The sequence below is a fragment of the Copadichromis virginalis genome, linkage group LG11 (assembly GCF_057382275.1).
Source record: "Copadichromis virginalis isolate Kocher_CV1m ecotype Utaka linkage group LG11, C_Virginalis_male_GT1.1, whole genome shotgun sequence".
Classification (NCBI taxonomy): Eukaryota; Metazoa; Chordata; class Actinopteri; order Cichliformes; family Cichlidae; genus Copadichromis; species Copadichromis virginalis.
The window spans coordinates 2,208,020-2,220,688 of NC_140628.1; the positions used below are offsets into that span (position 1 = coordinate 2,208,020).

A 12,669-nucleotide genomic window follows, 5' to 3' on the forward strand; every position below is an offset into this window, starting at 1 on the left:
GAAATGATACCTGCGGGAGAATAAAGACAAAGTAGCTCTTAGTACTTAATGAAGGCAATCTCCATCCCATTGTGATGCGCATTTATTCAGCCTCGTGGCATATAAGCAATCTACGGGATCAGGCTTACCGAGCCGGTATGTCCTGTGGTCACTGCCACAACCCCAAACTGTAAGGTGTAGGCATCTAAAGGATTGGAGCCTCAGTCTGAGCTGACAGTCGCCCCGCTGGGGGAAGCTGCAGACGGTGAGCCTTCAGTCCGGAGCGTCCCCCTGTTGCTTTAAGCAGTGCGTCCTGCCGTCCGACAGGAGGCGTGTCTCCCCCACGGCCGGAGCTCAGCGCTACCAGATGAGAGCGCGGGGGAAGCGACACGGTTCTTCCACAGAAACAAATCAACTTCTTTGTGCTGCTTTGATGACTCTTCTCTGCTCACGCTCTGTCTGAGGTAGGCACGCTTTTTTCTCCAAACTTTACACTTATTTCACGATCCTCTGGATTTGTTCAGGAACAGGTCAGGTCGTGTGGAAACAGATCAGACCCAGGTAGAAGCTTTTTCGCGTCGTTTTCCAACCTCCGCCGCTGACGCCTCAGGCGCGGTTTGAAGTTGGTCCGTGCACTTTATCCAGACACCTTTAGAAAGAACGATGTCCATGTCTCAAACACGGCTCGGATTTGTGCTTCAGAAACTCTGAAGGAAAGTGACCTCCCATGTTTATGCACGACCTCTGTGTAGAGACGCTTGTCACCTTACGACTACCTCCTCCTCTTTCTCCTCGTTCTCGGCCTGGTGCTCTTACTGCTGTGGGCTCGTAAGACATTACAAGGGTCGTTAAATTTCCACCATGATCCACTTTATGAATGATCCGTAAATAACGTCTCTAGTTCGCGCGGTTTGATGGAAACTCAGGAGATGAGCCGCACATTTGAAACCCACAGTCCACAAGCGCATTAGCTGTAAATCAACTTTATCATCGGGCAGTGCTGCCGGTGGAGAGGCTCCTCTCATGCGCTCTTTACGCCCTTTCCAAATGCACAAAGGGACATTTGTTGACCTGTAAGTCTGTCTGTGAAAATAGGAGAGATCCGGATGAGTCTGTGTGCTGGTGCCAAGTGTGAGGTCATTTTTACCTGTACAGTCCAGCACTTCTCTACATTAGCTTGTAAAGCTGCCTCTTGTTTTTCTCCCGACCTTTGTGTCCAGCTTTTAACTCGAGGTTGTAATTTCCTTTTGATTTAGCAAACATAGTAACGTCCTGTGAAATCTGAGGATGAAATGACAAACAACGTTACAATCACAGCCAATAGTAATACAGCAGTAATATCAGTTATTTGGTGTGACAGGTGAGGTGTAATGGCCCTCACACAATATTCACCAGAATCGTTTTACATTTACCTTCTGCACACCCACCTGCATGTCTATAAATGGCGGGCACAGCAGTAGTTTTCTGTGTTGCCTACAAAAAATGATTGCAAATATGGAATCAGACGCTTAGGAGTAACAGGATAACCCTGACCCAAACTATGGATCATCAGTCCAAACAGAACATCTCTGCTAATTAAGGAGGCAAGCGAGCAGAGGAAGCTGGCATCATAACGGGAGCATATGTGAAAGCCAGTGATCTCCTGCTGAAGCCTCGGTGAAATCAAGCCTCTGTTCGTGGTGCTGAAACACACTCGGAGTATCTCCTGCTTTAACACACATTCTCTGTTCAGGTGCTGAAATAGCCGCAATGAAAAGCTGGATGTGAAACACAGGCGGTGTCTGGAAAACTCAAAGCCAGACTAAAGTCCGTGGCCTAAACGTTAAAGCCCACGGAGAAAGTCCGTGTTAGCACTCCGTCATCATTACCTTATTTACCTTGTATTTTCAGTAGTTGGCAGCTGGGATTGGAGCGAATATATTTTTATTTAATGCATTTTAAATTATCCCCACTTCCGTACACCTTCGCCGCGTCTGCGTTTATAATCTATAAATTTCGGAAATTATGCAGCACATTAATATGATGACTGAAATTCTAACTGAAAATTTAGAAACAAATACATTTAGTTTTTTGGGGCTTTTTTGCCTAAAAATCCTGTGACTGTTGTTAAAATGTTAGCTGAGTATATTGTTTCATTTCTAAATGCCATCCGAATAGAGAGCGTTCCAGTCACACGGACTTCACCTTCAATAATTCTGTGCTGCTATAAAACGACAGTGCCTCCAGAGTCAGGCACGAAACACGTGAAATGTAAATTTGATATCGAGGCTTGTGTCTAACAGGTTGCCCAGTCTCGGTCTGAGAAGAATGAATTTCAAAAAAGGAAAAGTAATTCCAAAGACAGAAGTCGAGTGCTGAAACACCGGCGCGCCGAGCGCAGCCTATTCATCACGCTGAGTTACAGTGACAGCTTTGCTTCACACATGGAGCCCACGCAGTCCGTGCTTGAATGACTTCGATCAAACACTGGCGATCATTTCGAATTCATGGCTTGGCTTTTATGGGGCTGTGCACGACGGTGTTCGGCCGACGCAGATTGAGCCGAACCGGAGAAACGTCAGCGCGGCGGCTGGCAAGCTGGCCGGGGATACAGCAGGGAAAGGAGTGCGGGAGGTATGGCACTTTGGGTAGGGGACACAGATCCAAGAGTGAAGTGTGAGCAGCCCCGTCCATCCTATGCGCTCGACGTCAGATGCTGTGCGGCAGTGCAGCGGGAGGAGCTCGGACTGGGGAGGCTGCTCAGACCGCTTCACTGTCTTTCACTCTCACTTTGTCACTTCGGTAACCCCCCACCCCTCCCCCCAGCCCCAACTCTCACCCTCTTCTATCTCTTCCTTTGTCTTTCAGTAAATGGATTTCCCCGCCTAGCATGGATGCCCCGACACCACCACCTCCACATTCACCATCCTTTTCCTCAGCTGAGGTCTTTTTCTTCTTGGCGCAGTGAGCTGGACTCGTACTGATTTTTCCCCTCTTGCCAAATGGATGTGGGAAAACCGCTGCTCAGCCCGCTGGTGAAGATCATGCCTTGATCTTACAGCTGCCTGAATTCACGTCGTTTGGGTTAAAGAGAAAACAATACAGAGGAATATACCGATCCAGGGATTTAAATCCAGCGCACCAAACAAGCACCATGAAGATCCCCCACCTGATATTTAAAGCCAGGCTCAGGTGCACCGTCAAGCTTCTACTGCTGCTAACACACTGTGTGGGGCTTTTACATGGGATGCCACATGTCCTGAGATTTGGTAAGCTGCTTCTTTTCTGTCTTCTGTTCAAAAGTTTCACTGCTGTGTTTTCACCCCATAAATGATGTTGCTCCATCCCCACCTGTTGGAGACTCGCTGTTTCTCCCTGTCCCTGCTCTGCTCTTCTGACTGTTATTTGCAGAGTACCAAGAAATTTGGCGTAAGGGTCGTGTGTTCAGAGAGTTGGCACAGACCTGCTGCACAGAATGAATTTATGAATGGCCCACAAGTTTAAGGGAGTGGGCAGTGTGTAACAAAATTACCAGCGTAAACATTCACAGATGTTAACAGGAGTGATGCGCTTATCCCACCCGTGTGTTTATGAGGTGATTTCAGGTGTGATGTACTGATGTGGTGATTTTTGTGAAATTACACTTATTATTTCTTTTATACAAAGAATAATATTCATACACTTTAACTCCGTGCTGACGCTCAGAAACACATCTGGATGCTTTAGAATACAACAAAGGAACCACGTGTGGTTTTTCTAACACATTCATGCTAAATGATACGCAGGCAGGACATCTTCCAACCCCCATGATTTTGTAGCTGCATCATTTTATTACATTAAATTATATTCTCGAATTATTTTAAATACAAGTTGAATTGACTAATTTACAGACTTGAATGCGATGCTTGCAAAAGCTTAAAGCCACTGATTTCACCGAACAGTGTGGCTAAAATAGTGACGAAAATAATTGAACAAAGGTCAACTTTTTGTTGAATTTCATCCATCAGGTCACGGTGAGGAACAGACGTAAAGCCACATACAAACACAGACATACGCAGAATGCACAAAGTGTTTTAACATAAACGTGCTTCTTCTTAACAACATCACGCCGTTTATTCACTGAAAATAAATATAGTAAAAGGATCCTGTGTAATTAAAGCCACGGTGAACATTTCTTGAATTCATTAATAGGAAGTGATGAAGTGCAAATTGATTTTCTGCTGGTGGAGCTGTGTTGGATCTACACGACACACGTGAAGAGAACGAGGAGACTCTGGGCTCGTCGGTGTGTCTTTGCATTACGCTGACTGCCTCCCACACTTATTCAGTGCACATGTAGAGTGGACACAGAATGCCCCATTAGCACCACAGTCCTTTACTGCTCTGTGATTAACCGGCCTGTGGGACAGGTTGTTGCTTTTTTGCCACCCGCCGGCCACTTGTGTGTGCTCAGGAGGCATCAAGCTTTCATTACAGAATGCAATGGACCTGCTGAAACATTCAGTGTAAGCACTGCATCAAATATCCATTAGAGTCCTTTATCCTGGGACAACACAAATGTACATTAATATTAAGCATGCTGTTTGCAGATAGGTGGGCAAACTTGTAAAAAACACACTAAATAACCAGCCGTCAAAATCAAAGTTAAAGATGCTGCTGACGAACCGCAAAACATGCTTCCCCATGGTCCAGCTCATCAGCGTCTGTCAGTGGACACACTTCATATCCCTGCGTTTTGTGTTTGAGATTTGAATTTTCAGGCTCTGTGTCAGGAATGACGTCATGTTAGTCGCAAGACATATTGAGACTGTCACAGAAGACACAGGCCCAGTGATGACGACATGTAGAACTATAGGGGCCCATTAATTGCATTTTTTTCATGCATGTATTCCCTAAGGCTCAGTGCATACTGACGTTTTTCCCTTAGTCCTCCCATATAGTCAGATTTCACCAAATAGAGAGGTTAACCCTGCAAAAACTCAACTACAGTTACAGGTTTAATGCACCTTATTATCAAACAGCAAGGAAGACATGTGAAAGTCCAAAGTCCATACATGACAAAATTCTGGAATCACAGTGACTGTAAAGCATTAACAGTAATCATCATCATCAAATGATCCTCTCTGAGGATGATGCTGTTATTGCAGTCACCTTTGCTTGCAGCTTCTTTGTAAGTCGCCCTGCATAGCTGCACACGTATATGTACATAGAGACGGGAAGAAACCTGGTGGTTAAAACAGAGCTAACTAAGATATCAAACAAGCAGATGAAATAAAACAGGTAACGGCAGGAACACAGTCCCAAGCAGGTACAGCTTGTGGGATGTTAGCAGGCTAGATTTCATGAACACGGTGGGTCAGATAACTCCTGAACACTCGGTATTACTCCACACTTCAGCCTATGTGAGCTGGAACAGCAGTTACAGCAAGTAGAAGCTCACAACCAATTCAGCACATTTAAGAGTCGTCACTGTTAGAAATACACTCCCAAAAAACCAATAGAGTAAAGCTGCCGCGGCTGGTGTGCCCGGCTCCTGGGAGAGCAAACAGACGTTACAGGAACACTGAGTTCTTATAAAACCTTTGAAACAGAACTTTTAAACGCTTAAAATTATTTTTATCCAGCTGAGCAGAGAACAGAGACATTACATCGCAGCGAGACTTTAAATGTGATCGTGTGTCTTTTGAAGACAGACACATGCTGACAGAAACCTCGTAACTGAATTTTCCCACGGCCCATTGAAGCTAAAGCCCGAGTCGGATCAGCTGGAAGCACTGACCCGTGATGACATGGGACCTAGTATCTGTGTAACATTGACTCCAGCCTGCTGCCTCTGCTGAGATGTCCCAGAGTTTTGAGGAGATGTAATGCACACAGGTGAGGTCAAATTGGATTACCTGTGTGTGGAAGAAGTCACATTCAGGGGCACCTCACAGAAATACTGGGGCACTGTGTTTCATACGTTCACCTCCCGAGCTGGTGTTAGAAAGCAGACGGCTCTACCACTTAGAAAAAGCAACATTAACAGAGAAGTTTAGGTCGAAGAGGTGCTCCGACTATAGAAAGTTGTCAAAATAGAGCATTTTTCATCAGTCGTACAAAGATCCTCAAATCTGAAAGAAGCGAGTTGAAATTGGATTTCTGTACAGTAAAGTTTGCACCGTGCCTCTGTTATGTCTCCAGCATGGGTGTTGAGTATGTTGCATTGGCTGCACTGGTGAGCATTAGTATGAAGGTCAGTGTTTAATGGGCCATACAAGCTAAATGCTGCAGGTCAGGGCCAGACCTCACTCCCCGACAAGCCTGACTGTCAATAAGTGAACAGAAGAGTAGACCTGGCCTGGGCCTCACTCATTGCAAATAAAATGATTTGCAGAGAACCAAAAGATACTTGAAAGTAATGTACAGCAAAGTGTGCTGTGCAATATCGTGTCAGAACCAAACAAGCTAATTAATGTAGCGTTAGGTGTGTTTTTCCAGGAATATGACTGATCACAGATGTCACTCCAAAAGCATTAAACTGTGTTTGGATGCTCAGCTGAAGGATGGGATTTCTTCCTGTTTCTATAAAGGAGAATGGCAGTCATGGAGGCTGCACAGACAGCCAGGAACTACGTCAAACATTTGGACCACGAGCAGTAAATGAGCTGCTCTCTTTATGGCCCACCACGATATTTACTCTGCGGCAAATAAAGTCTGTCGAGCTGGTGGTAACAGATGGTAGAAGAAGAGAAAGTCTGATGACAAAGAGAGTTAACAGAAGTGAAAAGAGTCTGAGAGAGTCACACATAAGGAAATATGGTCGTCTCTACACGGTGATAACCTGAAAGACTTCACACCCGATCCCGAGGGTGTCGTTAGATGAGCAGTGAAAAGAGGACAATCGTTCTGAGCAGCCTCTTTATGGCCTTTGGACATGGAGACGATGGACAGGACAGGCTGGACCTAAACAGACCAAGCAGCTGTTGAACAAAACAAGCAGCTGTTTTGTTCAACAGCTGCTTGGTTTAAATCCACTGTGGTCGTGTCGAGGCCAAACACAGGAACAATCAAGTCCAAATATATATATATATATATATATATATATATATATTTTTTTTTTTTCTCTAAATGACATCAGAAACAGCAGTATGCGACATTACGTGATGGCAGAGCTTCAGTTCATCCTTTGTCATTTTTTTTTTTTTTTTTTTTTTTAATAAATAGGACAGGGGGAATGAATGAGAGAAAGAAAGAAAACCAAAGGGGAGAAGAGACGGTGAGAAGGGGGGGGAAGAGAGAGAAAAAAAAAAAGAACTCCTGGGTCAATCAAGTCCAAATATAAATGTTTCCTTTCTGTACTCAAATAAAGCTCAGTGCTGACATCTGTGTGTCTTTATCATGAACACGTGTGTGTGTAGCTCTGATTGTGTGTCAGTGATTCAGTGTCTTGCCGTGACTTACAGGCTTTGTGTAGTGAGATGTAATCATGTGAGCCGAGTCTAAAGTGTGAAACAACGACAGCGTGTGATTTCTCTATTACTTCATTTTTTACGCACATGATTTTTTTTTAACATTAGCATCAGAGGAGGTCAGAGGTCAGTGAGACTGGAAAAGTGTGCCTTAAATACAAATGTATTATTATCATATGTAACAACCAGTGCTGCAATTTTTGGAATAATAATAAAATAAATATACATTTCAATAAAACTACAAAGTGAATCTTTCAAATGTGGTCAACGTATGTTTTTCTAAATTTAGAGTCTGTGAAAATATGTGTTACCAAAACACATGAGTCACATGTATGGATTTGGAAAGAAAAGCGTCTGGACTTCTTTAAGTTACTTGAAGACGTTTCACCTCTCATCCGAGAAGCTTCTTCAGTTCTAAGGTCAAATGGTGGAGAGTCCCAGATATAAACCTAGTGGGAGTTTCCCCCCACAGAGGGACAAAAGGACCCCCTGATGATCCTCTAATCGCCTGAGCCAAGGTGTGAAACTGGGTGTGGGTCCCAATCAGCCAGAGTTTCGGGTGAGTTCATTGTGAAACCTGGCCCCACCTTATCATGCGAATTCCTGAGGTCAGATGGCCCAGGATGTGAGTGGGCGTTAAGGCGTCTGGGGAGGGATCTCAAAACTGGATTATAGATGGCAGAGAGTTGGTGTCGTAAACCAAACCTCTTTCAAACCATCTGTTCTCTCTGTCCAAAATGTGAACGTTGGCATCCTCGAAAGAGTGTCCTTTATCCTTAAGATGCAGATAGACTGCTGAGTCTTGTCCCGTGGAGGTGGCTCTTCTGTGCCATGCGCTTTAAAATAGCCAAGAGCCTTTGAGCTCACCCAAAACCTCGGCTGATTGTGATTACACCAATTTTCATGCCTTGGCTCATGTGATTAGGGTAGAGGATCATCAGAGGGTCCATTGTCCCTCTTTGGGGGGAAACTTCCACTAGGTTTATATCTGGGACTCTCCACCATTTGACCTTAGAACTGAAGAAGCTTCTCGGATGAGAGGTGAAACGTCTTCAAGCAACTTAAAGAAGTCCAGACGCTTTTCTTTACAAGCTCCTTAGACTACGATGACCTGGATGACTGAGAACCTTCAGAGTCACATGTATGAATGAAAGTGCAGTCCAATAATAATAATGTGAGCAAACACAAACCACAAGGTCAAATTTATACGACAAAAACACGGAAAGTTAGAGCAACACTAGATGACTTTTTGTGACTATTTCATATAAAGCTGTGAGTAACTGGAGGAGTCCTGATGGAGCTTGGTTCTGCCTCTGAAACGTGTTTATTTTTGTGTATCTTTTCCATCTGCTTCTGGTTAAAAAGCTCATTCACAGAGTTTCCTCACTGGCACAGCTACCTCACCGGAAAAGTTTGAGTCATGAAATTTGCATTTTGAGATACTTATCTCACAATTTTGAATTCTGGATGACAAAACAAAATGTCAGTAATTGTGATCAGGAAGCTTCTACTCAGTCCCAGGAGTTTATGACATAGCAACATGTTCTCTGGTTATTCGTGTTTAGACACAGGAATTGTAACTTTCACTGAAATGTAAATGTAATTTATTAACTTCAAATTTAAAGATACCTAATTATTAATCTGAAATTTCAAGTTATCAGTGGTATTTTACTCAGGCGGGGAAACGAGCTTCCATAGTTCCCAGATCCTAAAAGGAAACATAGTGGAGTTAAAATCCCGTGAAAATTGCTCAAAGGCAGAAAGGCCGTCGAGTATTACACACACACACACACACACACACACACACACACACACACACACACACACACACACACACACACACTCAGAAAAGAGACAATATGATATAAGAGACTATGATGATTTTCATCTTTACTGTTTGGACGGCCACACTGGGATTGCTTGCACTGTTTACTGCGTGTGTTGTCACACTTTCTAAATTTGTGTCGCCACACGAGACACAACACTGCCAGCAAAACGCTGCAATGTATCCTCCTTGTGTTTTCATGGAAATGATGACATCAGCGATATTTCCTAGGCAACAGACCTGGTATACAGAAAATCCAATATAACACAAACATGAAGAGAGAGATAGATAATATATATACATCTATCTATCTATCTATCTATCTATCTATCTATCTATCTATCTATCTATCTATCTATCTATCTATCTATCTATCTATATATATATATATATATATATATATATATATATATATATATATGTTTGTGTGTGTGTATCTATATAGCTATATATATATTAAAAAATTCCCCCCTCGCCCCTGCGGGCGGTTTATCCTTCAAGCTCGGGTCCTCTACCAGAGGCCTGGGAGCTTGAGGGTCCTGCGCAGTATCTTAGCTGTTCCCAGGACTGCGCTCTTCTGGACAGAGATCTCCGATGTTATTCCCGGGATCTGCTGGAGCCACTCGCCTAGCTTGGGAGTCACCGCACCTAGTGCTCCGATTACCACGGGGACCACCGTTACCTTCACCCTCCACATCTTCTCGAGCTCTTCTCTGAGCCCTTGGTATTTCTCCAGCTTCTCGTGTTCCTTCTTCCTGATATTGCTGTCATTCGGAACCGCTACATCGATCACTACGGCCGTCTTCTTCTGTTTGTCTACCACCACTATGTCCGGTTGGTTAGCCACCACCATTTTGTCCGTCTGTATCTGGAAGTCCCACAGGATCTTAGCTCGGTCATTCTCCACCACCCTTGGGGGCATCTCCCATTTTGACCTCGGGACTTCCAGGTTATACTCGGCACAGATGTTCCTGTACACTATGCCGGCCACTTGGTTATGGCGCTCCATGTATGCCTTGCCTGCTAGCATCTTGCACCCTGCTGTTATGTGCTGGATTGTCTCTGGGGCATCTTTACACAGCCTGCACCTGGGGTCTTGCCTGGTGTGATAGACCCCAGCCTCTATGGATCTTGTACTCAGAGCTTGTTCTTGTGCTGCCATGATTAGTGCCTCTGTGCTGTCTTTCAGTCCAGCTTTGTCCAGCCACTGGTAGGATTTCTGGATATCAGCCACCTCCTCTATCTGCCGGTGGTACATACCGTGCAGGGGCCTGTCCTTCCATGATGGTTCCTCGTCTCCCTCCTCTTTCTTGGGTTTCTGCTGCCTGAGGTATTCACTGAGCACTCGGTCAGTTGGGGCCATCTTCCCAATGTATTCTTGGATGTTCCTTGTCTCATCCTGGACTGTGGTGCTGACACTCACCAGTCCCCGGCCCCCTTCCTTCCGCTTAGCGTACAGCCTCAGGGTGCTGGACTTGGGGTGAAACCCTCCATGCATGGTAAGGAGCTTTCTTGTCTTTATGTCAGTGGCTTCTAACTCCTCCTTTGGCCAGCCTATTACCCCAGCAGGGTATATATATAAATAAGCATTGGGGATGCAGGTCTTATTGCTGTGTGTGTGTGTATTTTGAGGAGCCATATTTCAAGTCTACTCGAGCACTTACTTCACGCTAGCTGGTGAAGTAAGTGATGAAATCTTGAACATAATCAATAGTGATGATGGAAGAAAAAAGAAAGAAAATAAGGTCGAGGTTGAAAAATGAGGCAGGTTATGGATTTTGAATTGCACTCTAGTCAGACAGGATTACTGTACATCAAAGGAGATTGGATCATTTATATACAGTATTTGGCAGAACAGGCTCTGTGGTTTGAGTGTGATTATAATATGAATCCATGGAGCATGTTAAAGATTCAGCGGGGATTGTGATGAAACCCTCTGGGGCACAAAGCAGAACTCAGGGCAGACAGAGGACTGGGAAAAAGATTCAATTCATAAGGCAGAGGATGCTGTTTCAAGTGTCATTTGAGAATTAGTCAACCTTCCAGGAAAATGTTATGTTTGCTTTCTGTAACAGTAAAATGACAGTATCGATATGAATCTCATATCTATGTGTTCAGCACAAATGAGAGTCAGGCATGGTTAGCCTAGTTTAATACAACAACTCAAAGAGAGGCTGGCACCAGATAATAAGCTTCTTTTTATATTCATGTCACACTAAAGAGGCATGACAGTTCAAAAGACTGACAAAATCCAGAAGCAATGAAATCCAAAACACAGGGAGCACAAATGAAGACTTGGGAAGATGAGGGGAACAAAGAATCACCAGGAAAAGGAATAACAGGGCACAGGTGAGTTCATTCAGGAAGGACCAGAGGAGGAAAGTCAAACCGGAAAAACACAAGAGGAGCCGAACGAAGGCGGAGAGTAAACCCACACAGGCAGAGCACTGAGATCTACAAATCTACAAAGTTAGCGTTGGAATAAAAACTGTTATGTGTTATTATCTGTCCAAGTTTCTAACCTTGAACCATGTGATAAACAGGAGCTAATTAGCTTAACCCTTGTGTGGTGTTCGTATTTTTGTTACTCAGCCAGTGTTCATGGGTCTGGTGGACCCGCTAGAGTTTTGGCTTTCCAAATTAACACTATCAAACAATTTTATGTTAAATTACTCAACAGATGTTTACTTCATCCCAATTACAAGACATATGAACAGCAAACATGGTTAATTTTTTCCCTTTACCTTTGTTAGATCACATTTATGAATTAATGTGCTTCTCGTTTTTCTTTTATATAAAATGTTATAAATAAATCAGTTATAATCAAGTGGAGTGAGTGGAAAGACACAACACATTTACACGTGAAAAAATAATTAATTGTTTAATTTTTCTTTTGAAAAAAACTGAACACGGGTCTCACAGACCCGAACACCATACAAGGGTTAAAGTTATCTGCCACAGTAATCGCCCTACAGCTAATTCAATTCAATTCAATTCAATTTTATTTATATAGCGCCAAATCACAACATAAGTCGCCTCAAGGCGCTTCATAGATACAGAGAAAAACCCAACAATCATATGACCCCCTATGAGCAAGCACTTTGGCGACAGTGGGAAGGAAAAACTCCCTTTTAACAGGAAGAAACCTCCGGCAAGCGAAGACACATCATATAAACCTGTTGACCAAAACGATCTTTTTGATTGATGGAGGCTTTTCACACACACTGGGTCATTCAGTAATAAAACAGAGACTTTGTCAGACGTCTTATCTATCAAGCACATCTTAGTGCATGCAGGCAGAAGCAGTTATTCCAAGCTTGCTTAGGACACACTGTATACACACAGACGCAATCATGGGGAAGACTGCTGACTCGACAGTTGTTCAGATGACATTCATTGGCATAAACCACCGAAGGTCATAGCTGACAAAGATGG

At 43.8% G+C, this 12,669-nt stretch overlaps 1 protein-coding gene across 4 annotated transcripts in view; it reads left to right on the forward strand.

The window, feature by feature from the left end:
• The first annotated feature begins 333 nt into the window (after positions 1–333).
• The window catches only part of grik2 (glutamate receptor, ionotropic, kainate 2), a 351,880-nt gene continuing 339,544 nt past the window's right edge, over positions 334–12,669 (forward strand). For 2 of the 4 annotated variants that reach the window (XM_085472845.1, XM_085472848.1), the window contains exons 1-2: positions 334–443; positions 2,827–3,227. In XM_085472845.1, coding sequence (XP_085328971.1) covers positions 3,113–3,227 — 115 coding nt within the window. In that variant the 5' untranslated portion in view covers positions 334–443; positions 2,827–3,112. Of the gene's footprint in view, positions 444–2,526; positions 2,593–2,764; positions 3,228–12,669 lie in introns of those variants that run through there. The other 2 variants (XM_085472846.1, XM_085472847.1) reach the window with 2 other exon arrangements.